General features: G+C 38.6%; 1 protein-coding gene across 7 annotated transcripts in view; it reads left to right on the forward strand.

The window, feature by feature from the left end:
* SFXN1 (sideroflexin 1) overlaps window positions 1–21,113 on the forward strand; it is a 42,051-nt gene extending 20,938 nt beyond the window's left edge. For 4 of the 7 annotated variants that reach the window (XM_005298075.4, XM_042850844.2, XM_042850843.2 and 1 more), the window contains 10 exons: window positions 539–713; window positions 1,467–1,637; window positions 3,539–3,637; window positions 4,255–4,330; window positions 6,134–6,219; window positions 7,399–7,526; window positions 9,024–9,073; window positions 16,043–16,092; window positions 16,864–16,911; window positions 18,672–21,113. In XM_005298075.4, the coding sequence (XP_005298132.2) occupies window positions 544–713; window positions 1,467–1,637; window positions 3,539–3,637; window positions 4,255–4,330; window positions 6,134–6,219; window positions 7,399–7,526; window positions 9,024–9,073; window positions 16,043–16,092; window positions 16,864–16,911; window positions 18,672–18,768 (975 nt within the window). In that variant the 5' untranslated portion in view covers window positions 539–543 and the 3' untranslated portion in view covers window positions 18,769–21,113. Of the gene's footprint in view, window positions 1–381; window positions 401–538; window positions 714–1,466; window positions 1,638–3,538; window positions 3,638–4,254; window positions 4,331–6,133; window positions 6,220–7,398; window positions 7,527–9,023; window positions 9,074–12,115; window positions 12,227–16,042; window positions 16,093–16,863; window positions 16,918–18,671 lie in introns of those variants that run through there. The other 3 variants (XR_006174559.2, XM_005298076.5, XR_002887938.3) reach the window with 3 other exon arrangements.
* The last annotated feature ends 2,411 nt before the right edge of the window (window positions 21,114–23,524 follow it).

Here is a 23,524-nt window from a genome sequence, read left to right on the forward strand (position 1 = left end):
TTTTTACAGGCTTTCTCACAAAATACAGGTGCAGAAGAATAGTTTAACTCACTTAAAGCCTGTCTTCTCAATTTAATTTTTATTTCGTTTTAAGTCACCTTATTCCAGTCTGGTGGAGTGTCGAGAGAATACATAATTAATTCAAGTAAAGCAAATACTGAATTAGTATTTTGCGTTATCCATTATTTTGTGAGGCTATTATCAATAAAATTCTGCTCTTCAGTTACTCATCTTCTGAGAATCATTCTTTTACTGTGCACTATTTAAGCGAAGGAATGTAAAAATATATATGTATGTTCAGATAAACTTGCACTTGTTCCTCGTGTGAATGACAATTTGACTAATGCCAATCACTTTGTTGTTTGCAGAAAGCATATGGGATAAATACATTGCATTCAAAGTATGTACTTGCTCATTTAGGGTTTTTAATGGAATTTTAGAGTGTTTGGCACCTAGCAAGATTACATGCTTAGAGGTTCTCGGTACATTATGTATTACTAAGAATTATCAAATTGAAATCTTTTTTCTTTGCACACAGAGTTCATGAAAATGTCAGCAGATATACCATTAGACATTAATATCAAGGAACCCCGTTGGGATCAAAGCACTTTTGTTGGACGAGCCAATCATTTCTTTACTGTAACGGATCCCAGGAATATTTTATTACCTAATGAACAACTAGAAAATGCAAGAAAAATTGTTCATGATTACAGGTATGATAGTTGGATATTTTTGGCCATCAGTAATAATGACAATCTTTTTTCTTGGACCATAAGTGATTGTGGCTTGCTAAGTGTCACACATATCAGTAGGTGATTATATCCGTCTAATGAAATATTTAAAACATTTTCAAACCAATATCGCTTCCTTTAGGTATTCTATTTTATCTTCTTGTAATGCCAAGTATATGTGATATTTAAAATAGTAGCATCTAGAGTTATGAATTAACAAATGACATGGTCTGAGAACCCATGCTAAGAAAGCACTCTGGTCTATGGATGAGCTGTCTAATTCCGATAAATAGTTGGTATGACAGCAATACTGAGAGCTAACTTTGACTACTTGTTCTATTATTTGAGATAAATAGCTTCTCAGATACCTGAAGATAAATTTTCAGACTTGGGCATGGGTTTTTGTCTATGTGATTATTAGTGATTTTAATGGAAGTTATATAGCTGAAATCTCTACATTCTTTTGAACAGGTAGAATTTTGTTATGGGCAGTATCAGCTAAGGTTCCTAACCATTGCAGGGAATTTTGATTCTTTCTTCAGCAAGCTATATAAAGGCTAATCTACCAAATGCACTTGTCAATGGGGTTCTTAACATGCAGTACAATAGAAGCTAAAGTACAATACTCACTTCTATCTTTTTAAATGTATTCTGTTGATCCAAAAGTCCTTTGGTACCATATTTGTTTATACTAATTGCTATATTTTATAACAACATTTTTTATTTGTTTCCAAGACAAGGTATTGTGGCCCCTGGGCTGACAGAAGATGAACTATGGAGAGCAAAATATGTGTATGATTCAGCTTTTCACCCAGACACCGGTGAAAAGATGATTTTGATTGGCCGAATGTCAGCTCAGGTACCAATGAACATGACTATCACAGGTTGTATGATGACCTTTTATAGGTAAGTGATGCCAATATAACACAAACACTGTCAGTAAATTAAGTCGGTAATATTTAATGTAATTAGCTCATCAGAACATTTTAAAAGATGTTTTATAAATACTTTTTAAAATATAAAATGTTGCCTCCTTTCCTCTTCTGTCCTTGCATCCCTTTTACCTGCATTTATTGGTCGTTTCCTCTAGAAGTAGCTGGGAGGTGAGCCTTTTAGCCTCCTCTAATAATTCACCAAATATCCTGTATTTCCTCATTTAACTGAGGAAGTTGAATGTTCCAAAATCCCATCCATATAGGAGATTTATCTGGAGAACTAAGAGGAGGAGATTCTGTCTGATAATTCTTACTGTAGAGATCTGGCATGTAGGATGCTCTCTGCAAAGTAAGTGTTAAACATCCTTCAGTCTATCAGTCGTCCAGTCCTATGTCCCTTTTATTACCTCCCTTTTCCTCAAAAGCACCTGAATTATCCTTATTCCACATCTTCACAAATTCAGTGGAGTCTACTTTCAAAGGCCAGTCTTAGTATCTTCTGTGAGCAGTCTTTGTACTTGAATTTTATTTTAGTTTATTTATTTCTTAAATAATATTATTTTTCTTAGAAGAACCAGTGGAGAAGTTAGAGGCAGTAACATTATTGTATTTGATTCAGTGATTCTAAAATTATCCTCACTTTATCTTATCACTTTATCAAAACCAACAAAAACAAATCTTATCAGTGCAATCTATATTAAGAAATGTAAACGATTTGCTGATCTCTGTGTCCTTTGTCTCTGCCAATGACTTGTCTTCTGGAGCTTTTCCACTGAACAACCTGGTAATTATAATATTTTGTCATCTGAAAAAGGCCCCACAAGTGCAATTTACTTGAATTTAATAGAAAGAATGTTCTAATCTATATTCTTTGTTCACATTAATGGGTTGTTTTCCATCTCAGAATTCATAGTAGAACAGTTACCCCCACCCAACCTCCCCACATAGGCATTTTTAAAGCACCCATCTTGATAATATTATAGCAGTCACATCAGTTTTTCAGACTGTAGCTTTGAAACTTGAGCATGATCTTTAGCTTTTTTGCTACCCCAACAGCTAAAGTGTTTAAATACTTTCAAGGTAGGATTTCTGTCTTGAGGCATCACCTTAGTAGCATTTACACAATTTAGAGGACGTCTCAGAGACTTTTTTTTCAAATGAATCTGTCATTGATCCTATATTGAAACAGATTTTACATTCATTCCTGTACAACATCAATATTTATTGTTAGTTCATGCAGAAATGTTTGCTTATACTTTGAGCTAATAATGAAAAAATCGCCTGTTGACTCCTGAACTCAAACAAATGTTTCAGGGTCAGAGGACATGTTTTATGTCACAGTAGCAGACTGAAGAACTTTTGAAGTAAGTAGATTTAAAAAGGGTGTGTGTTTGTGTGTGTGTGTGTGTGTGTGTGTGTGTGTGTGTCTGTGTGTGGTCTCCAAAGAAAACTACCAATCCATGTGGTTGTGGAGCTGGGCGAGAAATAACCAGGTCTGTAAATGTGGTCTATATATAAGGTGGAAGTAAGTTCGTATATTTTTGTTCAATTTTTAGAAGTTAAGCTTTTGCCATAATATCTCAGTTGTTGCAATTCTCCTCCCATCTTGAGTGAATAATTAGGGTTGTGCTTTATTATACTGACTGCTGATATGGTTTTTAGTTGTGATTTTGTGTTTGTTTAAAAATGTATTCTGTATTTTGATTACTGTAATAAACTAGTTTCTTATTGGCTGAAGTACTTCGGAATAACTTTGCTCAGATAAATAAGAACAGCCTAGCAGCTCTTCAGGTTCATACTCACCTTGCTTGGTATAACATCGCTCTTTTGTTAATGTCCATTTTAAAAAAAAACACTTTTTCTTGTTTTAAGAACTACTCCAGCAGTGGTCTTCTGGCAGTGGATTAACCAGTCCTTCAACGCTATTGTAAATTACACCAACAGGAGTGGAGATGCCCCAATTACTGTCAGGTCAGATGCTTAACCAAATAGTTCAAATATCTTTGTAACCAGCACTGCCATCTATCTGAAGATGGTTGAGCTTCAGTAATTTCTGATGCAGTATGTGGACATGAGTCACTGCACAAATCAGTGTGAGTGCGTGCTAACAAGTTAGCACAGTTGCGAAGAGATGCTTGAGAATGATTTGAGATTACAATTATGTTTAACCTTTTAAAAATGAATATAACTGCTATGAGTTAAGCAATCTTTTAAACACCAACATAATCTCTAATAGAGATCTTCATTGCACTGTTTAATCAGTCATTTGAGAATGCTAAATTAGCTTGTTACCTTGTCAGAAGCTTTGGTTAATGTCTTTAATTAAGGACATCAACAGATTAAATATAGGACATACGATCCTTCACAGCCTCAGTTCAGAGAGTTGGACATATGAGCGAAAGCTAAAATGCGATGAACAGAATAAGATGCAGAGAGAAATTTGATTCCACATTAATAAAATGCAGCTTTGTTTTTAAACTAAGTTATTTTAGTACAGTATTGATGCATGTTGTTTTAGAATTTGAAGATTTTGCAAGTTAATACAAATACAGGTTGTGCAAGTGCAATCATTTTTATTTTTGTTTTAGCCAGCTGGGAACAGCCTATGTTTCTGCCACTACAGGTGCTGTAGCAACAGCTCTAGGACTTAATGCACTAACCAAGGTATTGAATTTTTCTTAGTTAAACTTTTATGTTTAGTAGAATTTTAGTGGCTTAGTCATCCTCTAGTACCGCTACATCTTGTTAAACACAATTCCCATTATGGAACTATAATTACTTACTGCTCGTTTAGAACTGCAGATTGATTTTTCAGTGGCCCATCCCTCCCTCTTGCTAGTGCAAATTGCATGTACTCCATTTTTACACTGGCAGTGTTACATGTCTAAGTATCTTTTGGAAGAAAATCAGGAAATTAGACCAGTAAGCACTAAGATATATATGCTCATCATCCATTCATGTGAACAAAATGTGCAGGAACGTTTTTTGTAGATGCAAAACTGCACCAGCAAACGTGGAGGCTGAACCTCAGTCTGGCTGAAAATTTGGCCATAAGTGTCAAAGGCTATGGCTATGCTGCAGTCAAACTGCAATCAAAGATGTGATTGCGGCTCAAGTAGGCATAACATGGCTAAAAATAGCAGTGAAGACATGACGCACAGACCCTGGCGTAGGCTGTATGAGCCCTTCTGAGACCCTGGGTATGTACTTGTGGTGTTAGCCAAGTTAGCTAGATTAAAGCTAGTGTCAGGATGCTTCCTCCAGCTGCAATCACACCTTTGATTGCAGTTCAGTTGCAGTGTAGACATAGCCAAAGTGTGAAATAAGTAGTCTGATATTTAAGCATAAAATAATATTTGTGTAGGATGTAGTTATTCATATACCTATTTATTTACTATTACTTATTGTTATTGTCAAAACTCCTGAAAATATGTCAAGAAGTTTTTGCCAATGAACTTAGTACTTTTATCAAAATCTTTGATTAAAACTTGTAAACTTTGCAAGAATACTATATTTTGCAATAGCAATACTTGCAACAGTTTTCACTACCTCCCTTTTAATATTTATGTTGCTTTCACTTTTAAAATGTAGGGAATTGGAGTTTTCTTATCACCTGATCCTACACAAGGGATTCTGTTGAGCTTATATATTCTTGTCCTCCAAATGCTTAATTTTAATACGTGCTTCAGTGATGAGTGAAGATACACATTTCTTTGCTTGCGATTTTTGCAGTTTTTTGCAACTCTGTCCCAAACTGGCATTACAGAGTTAATGAAGCTGCTATGGAGTGGAGTCTGTCTGGATGTTTCTGTTAAACTGATTTCGGGTTGAAAATTGTCTAGTTATTTAACTAAATCCTCAGATTTACCATGAAAGAAGACTCTTTACCTTTTCCTCTTCCTTTACCCGCTCCCCCCACCCCAAAAAAAAATAATAGCATGTCTTACATATTTTTGTTAAATTTCAGTTTTGGATAAAATGCAGTAATGACGAAATGTTCAAGAGAATTTATTTTAAGTAGAGCATAACAGATTATACAACATATTGATTTGATCAATAGCTTCTGTATAGTCAGTGCCCTTAGTTACAAAGCTATTAATATTGATGCCTGGTGGATATAACCTTGCCAGTGGATGGAATTAAATTTAAGGTCTCTTTGGTGCCACTCCTTGTTATTATGCTGATGAGTATGTCAGGAAGCTCACACTTCTAGGCAATGGCGATGCTAATAGTCAAGACTGTCTCCCCTTCAACCTTCCTGCCAATGCTTACCCTGACAGAGAGGGTTGTCAGTTTTGTCAGTTAAAAGTTTTATGTCAGATTTTTTTTGCCCTTGACTTCACAGTGGGTTCTCTCTGAATTTTAAGTCAAAGAGAACAATCTGCTTTATATGTAAAAAAAAATGGCTTAAGAAGACCCTTTAAAAAGATTGTGAAACCTGAAAACCTTTTCCTCCCCTTTTCACAGCATGTCTCGCACCTTATAGGACGTTTTGTTCCTTTTGCTGCTGTAGCCGCTGCTAATTGCATAAATATTCCATTAATGAGGCAAAGGTAAGAAAGAGAATGCGATACATTCATTCTAGAAGAAATGTAATTTTTGTGGCAACACTTGCAGATGAACTACTTGTTTTGTTTAGTTAGTTTATCCGTTTTGTAATGTTTCTACCTATTTTAGTTGTTTTCAATGTCGTGTATGGCATTTCAAGGGCAGTCTTTTTTAGGTTTTAAAGGCATTTGATTAAATATCACAAGTATAAAATAGAATATCTTTGTTCCCCTAAGATAAGTATCCCATTAGATCTTTGCTCTTGGATCTCAAAAGCCAAGTACCTGTCCTTCAAGACCTGACATATAGAGTCTTATAAGAACATAAGAATGGCCACAATGGGTCAGACCAATGGTCCATCTAGCCCAGAATCCTGTTTTCCAAGTGTAGCCAGTGCCAGATGGTTCCAGAGGAAATTAACAGAACAAGGCAATTTATCAAGTGATTCGTCCCATCATCCAGTCCCACCTTCTGGCAATTAGAGGTTTAGGGACACCCAGAGCATGGGTTTTTATCCCTGACCATCTTGGCTAATAGCCATTGATGGACCTGTCCTCCATGAATATATCTAATTCTTTTTTGTTGACTGTGCGTTGTGTAGAGAAGTACTCTTTAGTGTGTTTAACCCCCCTCCCCACCCCCTATCCCCAGCAAAAAAAATCCCTATATTTGGCCTACAAGATTACAAAAGAAATATTTTTGTTTGGCACTAAAGGAGTTATTTTTTAAAAGCTCTTTAAAGTATTCACTTAAAGTTCATAAAATATTAAGGCTGTGTCTATACTGCGCACCTTACAACAGCGTGGTTGTGCCGCTGCAGCCACACTGTTGTACAGTGCACAGTGTAGCCGCTCTTTGTTGCCAGGAGAGAGCTCTCCCGGTGACAGAATAAAACCACTCTGAATGAGGGGTGGTAGCTTTGTCACTGGGAGAGCGCTGCCCCTACTGGCGCTTTCCATCGTCAAAATGTTTATCGTTCAGGGGGGTGTCTTTTTCACACCCCTGAACTACAAAAGTTTTAACAACAAAAACAGTGTACACATGGCCTATGTCACTTGCTTGGAAGTATTTTTTCAATTTGACATAGTTAAAGGAGGAAAAATCATTTAGGATCAAATGACAAAAAAGGATAAAAATGAGTGCCACTAACTGTTATTAAACTCTTCTTTTTTTTTATTCAACAGGGAACTCAAATTTGGTATCCCTGTTACAGACGAAAATGGGAACAGGTTAGGTGAATCAGCCAAAGCTGCTCAGCAGGCCATTACTCAGGTGGTTGTCTCAAGGATTCTCATGGCTGCCCCTGGCATGGGTTAGTATAACTTTAGTCAAACAAAATGATTGCCCTACAGTTGTTAGAATAAACAGCTAGAGGGATGCTGAATTCTATGTAAATGTTTCTCTAATAGATCAAACCCTGCTATGGCTGTAGAGACATTCCAGGCGGAACCATGCTATGTGTTCCTCTTAAATGGAACAGAATTTATTGGAATGATTCCCCAGGAAGAGATTTAGGCCATGGCTACACTAGGGATCTTACAGCGGCACAGATGTACCGATGCACCTGCGCCGCTGTAAGATGGCTTGTGTAGCCGCTCTATGCCGACGGGTGAGAGCTCTCCCGTTGACATCATAAAACTACCTCAACAAGCGGCGGTAGCTACGTCGGTGGGAGAAGCTTATGGCGACAAAACTTATGTCTCTCAGGGGGGTGTTTTTTTCACATAAGTTTCACTGACGTAAGTGGTAGTGTAGACAGGGCCTTAGGCCCAAATCTTCAAAGGTATTTAGCTCCCTAACTGCTGTTGAAATCGATAGAAACTAGTTGCCTAAATACTTCTGAGAATATGGTTCTTAGGCTGCTGTCATTCTACTCAAATGGAACAGAATTAGCTACAAGTCTGGACATATTTAACCAGTGCCAGGTTGTTGAGTGCTTAACCATATTTTAAATAGGTGAGAAATTTTCCATTCCAATGTGTTAGAAGACAAGTTGTCAAATAAAGATAAGGAGAGGTTGTGAAGGGCAGAGGGGAGCAGGAAAAGGAAAGTCAAATCAAAATGAAAAGCAGTGAAATCTTCATTATGGTACTCAGTTCATTTAAAGTCTTAACTGGCTGCTTTAAAGTGTCCTCCTTTTACTCAAGGCAGGTGCTTAATTAGGATGATAGGTCATCCATTGAGATGTCTGACTTAAGATGATTCTACTGTATGGGAAATAGTTTTTTCTGTGCTTAGTATTACACTAATTTAGGCTAATACCTTGATAATGTAATCTCACAATGGATGTGAATGTTAAAATTTGTGTGCAGGCTGGTAAAAGCCAAGAGGTACAAGGAGACAATGGTTGTTTATGGTGTATCACCTCCTTACTGCTGTTAATGGGTCCTACTAACCAATACTTTCAGCTTACTGAAGGTCTGCTGCTCTTTTTGACCTGGAGTTGTGGGGAAAGTGCAGGTGCCACTAGAACAGCCTACACAATGGGAAAGGAGCACTGGGGGAAAACGAGGAGAAGATGAGTCTGCTCCAGAATGAGGAAAATTTACAATAGACTGAATTGTCCAAGCAAAATGCTTGCACACATTGCTACAGATATGTGTAAATATTGAAACTGTCATAATTAAGCTATTTGGATGTCATTGTTCACACTTCAAGAAGTCACAGAAAAGTATTCCAGATTCTAAAGGTGGCATAAGATTTCCAACTACTGTTCTAAACTGCTGCAAAAAGGTTTATGGAAAACTATATGTTGTTTGCAAAGATTTAAGCATTTGTTGTGTTTTGTTTTTTATTTTCTCACTTTCAGCTATTCCTCCCTTTATAATGAATACTTTGGAAAAAAAAGCCTTTTTAAAGGTAAGCCTCTGTTGCTAAATATATGCATATAGGACATAGTCACATGTATTTCATATACAGAGTATTAAGTAAATGTTACATGAAGAAAGATTACAATGTTATATTTTCAATAATATTTGTGTTTTCATAAAACATTGTTTAAGTTACTTAACCGCAAATACATACAGAAACATAAAGTTAGTCTACATCTGCACTGGAATGGGTTACCTAGGCACGTGGTGGAATCTCCATCCTTAGAGGTTTTTAAGGCCCGGCTTGACAAAGCCCTGGCTGGGATGATATAGTTGGGGTTGGTCCTGCTTTGCGCAGGGGGTTGGACTAGATGACCTCCTGAGGTCTCTTCCAACCCTAATCTTCTTCTGTGATTCTATGATCTGACCGCTAACTATTATATTCCCTAGAAAAGGAAAATTTTTGTTTCTGAATATGCATAAAGAAACATTTGGAATATTTTCAGTAATGTAGTTTTGCCAATTAAATTATTAAATCTTTTACTGAATAGTTCGGAAATGCTGTCTAATGGTTAAAGGTTGGTCTGCCAGTCAAGAATTTCTGACTCTTGTCATGTCACTTAGGGCTCAATCCTGTGAGGACCTGAGCAGCTCCTTGAAGATATTCAGTCCCTTCAACTGCCGTTGAAGACAGTGGGAGTTGAGGAAGCTAAGCTCCAGTTCACGAACACAGTTCAGAACATGCTTTACGTTAAGCACGTCCAGAAGCCCCATTGAAGTCAGTGGGTCTTAGGCATGTGCTTAAGTACTTCAAATTAGTTGCTCAGCACCAAATAGAATCTAGCTCTTTAACTTGCCTGTGCTTCAATTTCCCCATCTGTAAAGCAGAAATAATAGGGTGTTATGCTTGCTTAAGGTTGGCAGAGTGCTTTCATATATCGCTCTGATCAGAGGTGCTATCGAAGTATCATGAATTATTTAAATAATTCATTTGAACAGTCCCTGTCCTTCACCTCAGCACTGTCTAAATAAAAGTTTTATGAAAGGAATGAGTAGATTACTCGGCATAGCATCATGTATCATAGCAATATGATATTTTGGTTAAAATCTAGGGAACATTTATCTGAATCAGCTAACACAATGGGCTACACACAGATTGCGATCTGTTTTCGAATGATGTTTGTGTCATCTGCCTTCCCTCTGCTCCCACCCACCCAAAAAATGAATGAGCCTACCAAATTATAAAATACAATAACTATGTTTTAAAAAAAAATCTAAAATATGCAATTCTTCTCTGTTCAGCAAGATTTGCTTGTTTCAGTGTAATAATTGTAAACATTGAATTTGTTACAAATACAATGCAAATCATTTTAAATTTATTTTTTAAGTTTTGGTCAATAAAGAGAGGTTCAGCTTAGCTGGAGTCAAAAGGTATCTTGAAGTGGAAAAAAATCTGATTTGAAAATGACCCATTAGAATTATGGGTAAACCAAATATTGGGTGTGCATGTTTCAATAGGTATGATATGTTTCTCATATTTTATTTAAGCTAATGTAGTGTGATGTCCTTATCCAGTTGTTCATAATATGTTAGTATAAATCTAATACTGATCTATTAAGGTCTTTTGGTTTACCTTTTACACTGTGTGTATGCATGAGGTTGTAATCAGCAGTAATAACATACTACATTGTGAATAAAATATCATACAGATTTCACATAAGACCTGAGCCAGGGCTGTATCTTAGTTACAAAGGTAGAATTTCTTTGCCCATTAATGTCCCTGGCTTCCTTTTGCATGAGTGGCTATGGACAATCTCAAATCTTTGTCTGGGAAAAACACAAGTTGGGTTAGGAGCATGCTTATTGTTAGAAGCAGAAAAGTAGTACTGTGTATAAACTTACCGACATTCCTTGGAAAGGTATATTTTTAGTGTTATCAGTTTTTAGCAGAGCCGGCTCTCGCTTTTTTGCCGCCCCAGGCAAAAAAGCCTCCTGCCGCCCCCCGGTGGGGAGCGCAGCAGGGGAGGGTGCCGAGCCCGGCCGCGGCCCCGCTCTCCCCAGCCAGCCGAAGCGCCGGGAGGAGGGCGACGAGCCCGGCCGCGGGCCCACTTTCCCTGACCGGCTGGAGCGCTGGGAGGAGGGCGGCGAGCCCGGCCGCGGGCCCGCTCTCCTCGATCAGCCAGAGCGCCGGGGGAGGGCGGCAAGCCCAGTCGCGGCCCCGCTCTCAGGCCGGAGTGCCGCCGGGCGCCCCAGTATGTTTAAAACAAAAAACAAAAAAAACCCCAACCCTGAGCGCCGGCCCCCCTCCGGGTGCCGCTCCAAGCATATGCTTGGTAGGCTGGTGCCTGGAGCCGGCCCTGGTTTTTAGATTACACGTGTAGTTGACTCTGAGGAATTATTTCTTATATTTCTGTTCTTCATAGTCTTTATGTTGAGTTTAGATTTCACAACTACACTACTGAAATATACACTGTGTGTGCACATGCACACGCTCACACTTGTGTATAAATATGCATTTCTTTAAGACTTCTAAATTTGGGGATAAAAGAAAATAAAAATTAAACAAACTACATTTTCCTGAAGTGCTCACTTCTTCAGAAAATTATGTTCGTCACAGTGCTAAAACAGGGAATATAGCTGTTGAATTTTGGAATTAAAATCTTTACTCTATAGGAGACTTAAACTGCATGGTTCTCCTAACTGATAGGAGTGAAGCTCCCATGTACACACATCATGTTTTCCCCAGCATAAATGAGATATATATTGATTTGACCTACGTCCTATTCATGGACTTCCTTTGACCTTTAGACTACTTGAGGCATGATAACTACAGCAGTGCACCTGAAAATTTACTGTCCATAAAGAGCAAGGACATTTGTTTTCTGAAATCCAAGGGGTTGCAAATTTAGAGCAAAAATGGTTTTACATGTGCACAGCATGAAAGAATTGTCATGTGTCATATCAACTTGCATGGCAGAAACATGACATTTATGGCAAAAAGAGTGAAGGAGGAATCAGTGTGTCTTTGGAGTCAAACTTCAAGTATTTATTGTGCAGTATAATCAACATAAGGGTGTTGTGAATTTTGCAGATCAGCATACATGAGAGATTTCTTCAGTGGCTACTCAATGTTCTTTGGTACCATCATGATCGTTTATGCTCTCCTGTTCCTTGCCCTCAGCCTCACAGACTGTGAGTTCAGGTGAAACCTTGCTCTGCAGTTAGTCAGTGGTAACATTTGGTGTAGATTAGTTCTAAAACTATTAAGGAATGAGCTGCATTTTTTAACTAGCAGCTTGTGCATGTCCTCTTGAGGTTTCCAGAAGCACCATTCCACCTGCAGTATTGTGACACCACCACCTACAATCTGCTTTACTAACACATGTACCTCAGTCTTTGCTTTGCACACCAGCATTCCAGAAAATAATTCTTATGTGCCTGTAAAAACCTTTTTGGGTATGTCTACACAGCAATCAAAAACCTGCACCTGGCCTGTGCCCGCTGACTCGGGCTTGCAGAACTCGGGCTAAGAGACTGTTTAACCATGGTGTAGATGTTTGGGCTCGGGCTGCAGACCAAGCTCTGGGACCCTCCCACCTTAGAGAGTCCTAGAGCCCAGGATCCAGCCCAAGCCTGAACATCTACACTGCAGTTAAACAGCCCCTTGGCCAAGTCAGATGGCATGGGCCAGCTGCCGGTTTTTAATTACAGTGAAGACATACCTTTGAGACCAAAAAGCCTGAAAATAAACAAATGCGTGTCAATCAGCAAGTCTTCATTTCTTTATAGCCTACCATAGAATATCTTCTCTTTTCTGTTTCTTCATGTCTAACAGTTTTAATGGTATCATGGTAAACTCCATTGATGAAATAAAAACAGAGGCCATATGACTATATGATTATTACTTCATCATCTCTGTTGACACATGCTTGGGTATGTATGTCTGAAAACCAAGTCACAATAGCTGCTCCCAGTGGCAGGAGCCATAAACTATATTAGCATAGAAATGCAGAGTTTATAGGTGCACTTCCATCTCCTCTAACCCTTCCATTAGAGGCACTTTGGATGCTTCTTCCATACAAACTTCTGAAAATCACTGTTGCCACCTGAACTTTGAGATTTTTAAACCAACTCTAACGTGGTTCATAAATTCATATAATTTCTCATACAAGTTCCCATCCTACTTTCTCCTGTTGCACTATACATCATTTCAGGTTGATTCCTGTGTATTTTTTCCCCTTTCATGTAATATAACCATCTAATCAGATTTTCTTAGTTTGCAACTGTAACAACCATTACAAACTTTTTTTCCTAATTAGAAAGAAAGCCTGTTCTGCAGTCTTCTCTCATATAGTTCTGCTCTTCAAAGAACTATCCTATGATACAGTCAAGTTCCTTCCATATACCTCTAATTCCTTAACTGCTTCCAGTAATGTTATTTATTTATCTAATTGCAAATAGAAGAACGTTTGAATCTGCCATCTTTCCCAATGTGACTATGCACTAACAGTGAATAGAAACAATAACTAAAATACTAAGTTTTCATATTGAATTGTCATTTCTACAACCTCGTTATGTGCGCTATCCAACAATAACACCTGCCACACAAACCATCTGGAAGCTAAGTCCTGATACATTCAGAACTACTGTCTTCCTGAGTTCAATGAGAGAATTGGTATTCACCAAATTATTTTGTTATCTTGTGCTTCTTTGTTTTTGTTTTCTCTCTAGACAGATGCACATTCTGCTTCTGATGCCTCTAACTTGTTTTTAGTTAAGTGTATTTTACTTATACCTCCTTGTTTGGTTTGATTTTTTTCACCCTTCCAGATATTTGTTCTTAAAACTGATCTTTAATGCTGGCTTCTTCCTCCTACTCTTTTTAATATTAGCATTGTCCAGCAGCATTCTTGAAAAATAAAGGTCAGGACTTTATCTGCCTAACAGGCGTTTTTTACATCCTACTGTCATGAAACAAAAAACGTTTCATTAAACGAACCAGTTTATGCTAATGATGCTGCCTAGGCTGTTAGACACACCTGTGTTTTTCAGAGTAATATCCTACTCAGAAGAAGGCCGAATACCACTGTGCTTTACTGTGATAAAAGCACATATCTGTCTTATATACCCCAAGTGACCTGATGCCTCTGTATTATGAGACTATCTCAACTCCCTCAGTGTTCAATACTAGGAATCTCTCAAGCATAATCCTCCCCTTGATCATAGCCTTTCACAGTAAGGAATCTGACTAACATTCCCACAAAGAGGATAGCAATCCCACAGTCCTCTGCTGCTGGTACACAAGCTGTGATAAGCATATAGTCTCCGAGCACTTCTGCTCCGATGATGCTATTCCCACCATCTCTTGTCATTAACTCTCCCACTGTATGAAACCAAAGCCTTTTGAACCAATCTATCTGGGGCAAAGGTCAGATGAAGATGCATTAGTGGAATGTCAGAACAGTGCAGCACCACTGAATTCATCCTCCTTTATCGCCTTGATGCTGCTTTTTTCCATCTGTTGTCTACTTTTGTAGGTAACTGATGAATTGGACAGTTCTCTCCTGCAGCCATTTCTGGACTACAGACTGCCTCAAACAAAGAAGGGCACAGTCTGCTATGTTATTTCCTCTCTCTCTGTCCCTGAGGAAAGAGCTAATTCCAGTATTGTTTTCCCACTTCTTTGTTTCTGCTGTGATCTTTTAGCACCAACCTTGTCGTACTTACTTTCTTAAATTCCTTTTTGCCTTCATTCCCTATTGCTTCCATTTTCCCCTTTAAAATACTGACATTGACTTTTGTTGTTGGTTCACCAGTTTCCTACAGCTTGAGGAATGCTTCTTGTAGACACATCGTCTTTATACTTGCCTACTGTAGTGTGTAATCTTAACTAATTAACTGCTTTGTTTCAAATCAACATGTTGTTGTGATAGCAATTGTGTGTTTCATGCTTTTTAGAGACCTTCGTTTGATGGTAATGAAAAAGCCCATTACAGCAGAGTTTCATTAAAATGTTTGGTTTTATTTCATTAGTATTTAATTTCAACTAAAATTCTAACATAGTATTTTTTTTAAATCATCTAAAGACCTACAATAAAAGTTTTGTCTTCTTTCCAAATACATTTGATGAGATTTGCAAAAGAAAGTGCAATAGAGATGAACCAGCCATAAATATCACATTTGTATAAAAAAAAATTATTTTGCTTTGCTAAACAAATCACAGCTTCTATTTTATGTTCTTCTTTAATTGTAAAAGGAGTGGGGCCCTCACACGGTTGCACAGTACTAGTTTTATCCATAGGAATTTAGAGCCAGAACTTCAGCGATAGCTGAGAAGCATACAGAGCAAATCAAGGGGTGAGGAGAGAGGTTGGTGCAAAACCTTACCTTGGCACTCCCATGATCCTTAAGCCGCTGCTGGCAAATCCTCAGGCATAAGTTAGATCAACCTGAGGGTGCACAACAGATTGAAACAATAGCCAAGATTCAATTGCAGCATAGGGCTGTCTTGACCAAATTCCTTATGGCAGGAAGGTGGGCAGCATATGAACCTCTACTCTGCCATATGGTTCTGTTTTCACTGGGCTGATCCTCTCAGGGCCAGACACTGATGCTGCTGCTACATTTTGAAGTCAATGCAGCACAAAGTGGTCTCACCAGGGAACTGGCCCCTAGACTCAAATCAGAATCCGGCCATGAGCAAAATGGGTTGTCAGACATCTATTAATCTAGTTCCTAGTGGAGATTTATTCAGATCTGATCCAATACACATTGATGTCAATGGGGATCTTTCCACTGACTTCAGATGACTTGGGACCAGGCCCTCAAATTTAGCAATGTTAGAGGTCAGGATTGAAGTGTGCTGGCAAAGCTGTGGGGAGAACTTGCACAGTATATCTGCACCATGTTTAGCTCTTAACAGCTGTCAGTCCATCTCTTATGAGTACATGAAATCTCCAAAACTGTGGGGAGGGAAAAGCACACTTGATTCACTATGTAATAATTATTTTTAACACAGCGGTTCCCGTGGATGAGTGCCCCCATTCAAGTTGGATTAGTTGGAATCTGGTGAGTGAGTTTCTTCTCTACTATTTTTAACAGGTGTGACTATAGCTTCCTTGGAAGATGTAAAGAGGCACAATTTGAAAATATTTTAAAAAATCAAGGCTGTATGTTTTTGGGCAGTAAAGCCAATGAGCATCAAAAACTATTCATTCCTTCTGTGAGCTGAGGTGTTAACGAGATTATATCATTTACATCTGCTCATTCTATATCGTATTATCTATTCGTTTTTTAAAAAAGAATCACAAATCTCTTGCTTCCATTGCTTCTTTTATGGTAGCCATCAGCGTGGAGAAATTACAAACGTAGATATAACCAGCAAAGAAAGGGGGCAGAAGGGGGTGCGGGTGGTGGCTCCGGCCTACAACTGATTAAAATAAGTTGTTTTGACCACTGCCTAAACAGGTGATAATGTAGAACCTATTCCTGTAATGTTGTGAATGCCCTCAACTCACATGGAAGTCAACAAGGGGCTTGATTCTTCACTGCCTAACCTCTTGTGCATTACTTACATCTATGCAAAGTGGGTGTGAAATGTTACCAAATCAGATTTTCGCTGCCTTAGATGGGTGATCGCGCCCTCTTTGCACTCTGCATAGGTGTAAATGACTACACATGGTGCAAGGCAGTGGAGAATTGACTTCATGTCACAGGACTGGGGCCTACCGTTCTTGAGAAGAAAAGAGAATAAAATGATTGACTTGTGTGTCTAGCAATGTTTTTTAGAAAAGTACGATTCTACCCTAAATATTGTAATCTTATTTTTGTCTTTTATAGTTTGGTGTTTGCTACACCTTTGTGCTGTGCATTATTTCCTCAAAAAAGGTACATGTGGGTTTTTTTATTCTTTTAATGTTGAGAGCCAGAAGCATGCAAGGCATTCCTTCCCTCCCTCCCCCGCCTCAAAGAGCATACAATCTAAATTCACATATGACAAGTGTGGGTCATACACATGAGGGAGGAAGGAAAAGACAGTTGCCACAGTTACTCAGTAAGGCAGGTGTGCATATTAATAGTTCCGTTTAGTTGCGGAGCGGGGTTTAACTTCTGATAGGCTGGGTGTCAGAAATGAGTTTTAGGAGGGATTTGAATGAGAGGGGAGGACTTGGGGGTTTGAGACGGCATTCTTGTTGCGGGGCAGCTCTGAAGAAGCTACAGAAGCAGGAGTGGAGGGGATGCAAAGGAGATGTTAAAGTGGGCATCATTGATGGAACAGAGAGAATGGAGTGAATGGAAAAAAAGGAAACAGTTGGACATACAGATTGGGGTTGAATTATGTGGGGCCTTGAATGTCAGGACAAGGAGCTTGGATTTGATACACAGCACAGTGAGGAGCCAGTAGAGGGATTCAAAGAGGGGGAGATGACGTCAAAAGGATACATCTTTGTGCCTTAAGGTGGTGGCGTCATTTTAATGTATGAAAAAAGTGGTGAGATCCCATTTATTTTCATTTGGAAACTCGCACTGAATGGACACCACCTGAACTGTGTGTGCTTTATTTGTAGTTTGGGTAATAAGATTGTCCCCAGGTAAGAGCCTCATCCACGTTAATGTGTCTCAGAACCATTAGCTTTGTTTGAAAATAAACATGGAGCTGACATTCATTGTCCATGAGATCCTAAAGGAGCCTGGGAAGACTAAATATTAAGGTCAGCTCAAATGCAATAAATTATGTAAACTTGGTGTAAAAACTCCACTGATATGTATTCTTTCCTTTTGTCATTAATGGAAGTCATGATTACTGCATCAAGTGTAAAAAATACTTAATGTGATTTAAATGTTGCAACTGGAGGTTAGTTGGTTAACAAAGTTAGTGGGTGAGTTCACTAGCTTTTCTCTTCTGGAAACCCTAGGTCTCATTCTCATCTCACTTACATAATTTTTACACTGGTGTAACTCCCTTGATTCCAACAATGCAATTACACATTGTTTGCCCTCCTGGCTAAGAACAGGCTGAAGAGCTGCAATAGCAAGGAACACGGCAGGGCTATGTTGAGTTGGATTGACACAGTTGTACTGGCAAGTCAGTGTAGTGAGCACTGTGCTATTCCTGAGTCAGATCAGTGCTTCTTGAAATTCACCCTCATGTGTCCTGAGTTGACTCACTAATTTTATAGGGAAATTAATTTAAAAAAAATGTATTTAAGAAATTGCAGCTGTTACATGACTTGTCAGATGAATTCATTTTACAAATGAAAAATAAATGTTGCATCTACAGAATAGTTCCCTTGATTCAACAGAATAAAATAACACAGTCGTCAAAAGCAGCCAAATACAGTATTTTTTGAAAGTCTCGTAAAAGGGTACAGTGTGTATCTTCCAGCACTACATTTACATGAGAACCTAACCATCAAGGTTGAAGTCCAAGATACTAGAGCAGCAGCTATTTCTTGAATAGGCAGAACATCTCATTTCCAAGCAAGTAAAGTTATTTTGCTTCTGATCTAAGAACATCATATTGGGAAAAAAATAGATCCAGAACCTCCTTTTCTAGTCCAAAAAGCCTTGAGCAGATACATCATCTTTTTTATTTTAGATCCCAGCATTTTTCTGTGTACTCATTTTACTATCTTTCTTTTGCTCAGTTCCATGTCCGTAACACGCTTGGAGCCAGAATTGCGAGCCAAGATCCAAGAGTTCAGCCCTGGTTTAGAACGTGTGTACTTTAATAAAGGATTATAATTCGAGGAAGGTAGAATACCCTTCGAGGAGAATCTCGTAAGCTCCTTTTTTAATTGTGTGCCAATGTTGGTGAAAAGAACTCTATTTTGACCTATCCTTTTATTGTTAAACAATTTTGACCATCCATGTTATTTTATATAAGTATATTTTAAAAAATTATGATAAAATTATCTTAAATCACAAACTCATTACTGTTGTATTGCCCACTTTGTAGCCGTCAGTTTTTTTAACTGAAAGTTTAATCGCACATATCCAAACATGTTTACATTAGCTTGCAAGCAGCTAAAGACAAAATTCCTCGAAAGGAAAAAAAAAAAAATCAAGCGCACAAAGAAAATCAGATGATCTTTTCTGAGATTTGCTATCTGTTCCTAGGGTTGCCAACTTTGGTTGGATAAATTCCTGGAGATTTCATCACATGACATAATCTTTAATTAAAGATTAATCTTTAATTCCTGGAGACACCAGGACAATCCTGGAGGGTTGGCAGCCTACCTGTTCCACTCAGAGTGGGAAGGAACCCAGATTTTCATTTTCCCCTCAATGTAGGGCAAATGTCTCTTTGTAAATGTCTTTGGCCCCATGGTTCAAGTTGTGACCACAAATCCTTTTCTTCAGGCCCTCCCTGTCCAGTGTTAACATCATAAGAGTAATAACTCCAAAGAACAGCTATATTGTGGCCATGCCCCATTAGCCTCATTTCCCATTTCTAATAAATAGCAGCAGCACTTAATTTTATTTTGCCTTATTTTCTTATGTCTTATAATCTTCAAACTTCATGGAAAGTTCCTGCGGTTTCCTTTTTAACTACATTCAGCACATACAGTCCTGCTGTGTTCAGTCTTTTAAGAGTGCTCTTGTTTTCTGAGTGATCAATATTGCAGCAGTACAATCTGCCTAACCCTTTTTCATATGATGGTTTTTTGGCCAACCTCTTTGTTCCAGGAAAAGCACAAAGGAAACATGTTGTATGCTGCTGTTTTAATCAATTCCTGCACTAAATTACTGAACACTTTCTATTACATTTCACCATATTCTCAGTGTATCCAGTACACATCCGTTGTATTACCAAGGCCCACCTATATTTAATATATAGTATATTTAATGTAACGTTAGAGAGCTTAAACTTAAAGAGCCAAATTCTCCACTGGGACAGATTTGTGCAACTCCACTGACACCGTGCCAGTTTGCACCAGCAGAGAATTTTGTCCTACATTTGTAGATGTTCAAAGTAATATACATAATGATTGGTGAGTGTTTTACTGACAGTATGTTGTTATGCAGCGACTATAGAACATAGCTAATGTCTGGAAGTTTAGAGAACAGTCTAGTGGCAGATTTTGCTTGACTGTGATCAGAGTGACTTTTCTCATAAAGCCGAGATTTGTTTGATGGCTTGTAACGTTTATGTTTGATCTGAAAGGATTAACAGATCTGAAGCTTTAGTCTCCTTGAATGCCACTGAGCCTTACCTGCATTTCTTCTGTAATTACCTACCTTCACGTTTTTGTCTTAACCTTTCTAGTTGGGGGTGAGCTGGTTTCCCCAGTGAATTCTGACTCTAGATATATTTTATTGCAATAAATAGTTCTGCATGAAAAGAAATGAAAAAACATAAATGCCAAAAGATTTGTGTTATGCTTGAATGCTTTAGGAACACATGTAGAAGTGTATACTCATCTGCAGAGAAGCCAGGAAGGAATTAATTTAATGATTACAATCTCCTATTTAAAGGAGCTTGTCTCATTTTTAAACATGCCATTTCTCCACCCATTGATTTTTGAACTCTTGCAATCAGATATATTTTATGTGAACTCACTTATTCAGTTTTGAAAATTCTGAAATGTGCAAATGTTCTATAAAAATGATATAGCCTAGTTTAAAGAATATTATTGATAGATTTCAGTTAAATAAAGGAGATTCTTCAGTGACCAAAGTGTAGATCTGAGGAGAAAAAAAAAATCATGGGTATATTTTTGTTTTGTTAACTTTCTGTTTTGAAGCTTCAGTCTATTAATGCTTTTCTACAGAACTAATATCTGTACAGTTTCATGATATTATTAAGCAGAACAAAATAGTATAAAGGTCAGACAATTTATACTGATCTGCTAGAAATAGAATGTTTTTAAAAAAATATTTCCAACTTAAGTGCAATAAACTCTTACTTAAAACTAGAAAAATAGAATAGTTATATTTCCACTTGGGGAATATAATTTTCAGTGACGCAGTGACTGACTACATTTTTAATTTAAGTATTATCACAATGTCTTTCCAGTATTGATGGAGTTAATGTTCTATTTAAAGTGAACTAGATACAATATTAAATAAACTCAGACTGAAATGAATTGATTTTTCTCTTATTGTATTGTCTTCTAAATATAGATTTTTGTACATTGAATTTTACGGTGCAGTCGACTCCAGCTCATCATCTTTTGCACCTCAGAGGCTTTGAGTGCTGATGTCTGAAAATTCATAATAAAGCAATCAATAAAGCTTCTTGATTGATAAGCTTCAATAAAGCTTACGATGACATGGGCCATCATAAATAACTGTTTCACAGCTCCTTTAACAGCCTTAGGCAGGTACAACTCCAATGTCAGTTTGTCATAGGAAAAAAAACTGAATATTTATATTGACAATATTTGGACTCATCGCTGAAAGTGTTTATTTAACTAATATTTAAAAACAAAACATACTTGTGCAATGTTAACCAGTAAAAGCACATGGGGGAGAGGGGTTCAAAGGCATGTAGGGCAGTTGTGCACCCAACTTCCATGGACTTTCACCAGGAAGTGGGGGCCTAACTCCCAGCTATGCCTTTGAAATTCAGCGGCAGTCTTAGACGTTCGTTCCCAGGATGTCAACCCTCTTCTGATATATAAGAACATTTCATGCCAACAGTACTTGCACCCAAAAAAAAGCCCACATATTTACTGCTGTCATGTTGGAGCTTCTAAATTTTCAAGTGGCACAATTAATTGAAATTTTGGAACTTTCAGTTTACAATAGCAGCCTTTGTATAACCATGTACCAATTTGGCATGTTTCCTGATATGTCTAGTCTTTTCCTACCTCAATCTGTCACATTTCATCGTGTGCAAACAGACTTTGCCCCAGGAAAATTTATCTCTGAGTACCAAGAAATGAAGTCAAATTTAGGGCACTAGAAGTCATCTACAATACTAAACAAAAGTTCCTGTCTGCATGATGTTACCCAGATGTTCCACTTTGGTTTCTTCGGATTTTAATCTTCCTTAATAGCATGGTACCTTAGGTAGACTTTGCAGTTGATATGTATGCATAGGATGGATGGCGGGACTGCAGAATGTTAAGCAGTCCTTAAGCAGGCAAAATTTCTATGGCTGGTGGCATTTCTCCCATGGAAACCTGTATCCTGTACATAAATGCCTATTTCAAAGACATACAGTTTATCTGCTAGGAGATCATAAGGTAAAGGAAGTTCCAATCCTAAATTTCATGAAAATTCATGAATTTGATCGTGAGCGTGATCATTCCTTCTCTGTACAGAAGGGAGATGTTTTAAATGTGATTTCAAGCACCTGCCCCGGTCCTGGGCATATTTGGGGCATGTCTATGGTGAGAGTAACACCATCTCCATCGCAAACTTGCTCTTTTCCTGGTAGCTTGAAGAAGCCCCTCCACAGAGCTCTGGGTGGTGGAGGTCCTGCAGGAATGCAAACAATGGATGGAGGGACTTGGGTAGGTTTACTTCTGGAGTGAAAACTCTGTTCTTGTGGTTTTACTCTTTTCTCCCATCTGGTGATAGGGAAGAAAATGATTTTATGAAGAGGTAGAAATTGTGTTTGTGTAACTCATGCATATATTTGTATTGCAGATAGTGCCTAGAGCAGAAGTGGGCCAGCTACAGCCCACAGGCCACTTCCGGACAGTCAGACATTTTTATCCGGCCCTCGAGCTCCCGCCGGGGAGCAGGGTCGGGGGCTTGCCCCGTTCCGCCCACCTGGCACTCCCCAACCCCTGACTCACAATTCCACCATCTTCCAGCACGCGCAGAGCCACGCTGTGCAGGCACGACTTCACCACTCTGTTTCTAGGATCGGAACCCCACCCCTACGTGGCAGCGGAGCCCAATCCCCTCCCACTCTCGAAACCACCCAGGGACCGCACCCATCCCAGCTAGGGTGCCTCAGCCCATGGCGGTGCCTGGTACAGCCATCTTGGTGTCACTGTTGGCAGGGTCCCTAGGAGTCCCCAGTGCCGCCTCTATAGAGCCCACCCCCCCTGCACCACACTCCATGAGTCCCCTCTTCCCCTACTTTGGTAACATACCTTATAGAGAACCCCCCATGCTACACCCCATAGAGTCCCCCTCCCTCACACGGCATTCATGACCCACCATACAATTTCCATACCCAGATGCAGCCCTCAGGCCAAAAAGTTTGCCCACCCCTGGCCTAGAGGCACCTCATCATGGATCAGAGCCTCTCTGCTGTAGGCACCGGACTACCACATAACAAAACACTATCCCTGTCCCAAATGTTTACAATCGAAATAAATCCTTAATCATAGAAGCTACCATGGAAGAAAACTCACTCATCAGATCATCAAGTCTGACCCTCTACCAGTGACAGCTATTTTGTATGATGCATGCATTGTTTATGTGTAAATAGTGGCTATATATGAGACAATCAAGTTGTTTAATTTCAAATCTCTGGTAATCTTGCATTCAGATCACAGTGAACTGTGGCTTTTGTCCCTCTTCATTTTGAAAATAT

Source organism: Chrysemys picta, chromosome 8, assembly GCF_011386835.1.
Source record: "Chrysemys picta bellii isolate R12L10 chromosome 8, ASM1138683v2, whole genome shotgun sequence".
NCBI classification, from domain to species: domain Eukaryota; kingdom Metazoa; phylum Chordata; order Testudines; family Emydidae; genus Chrysemys; species Chrysemys picta.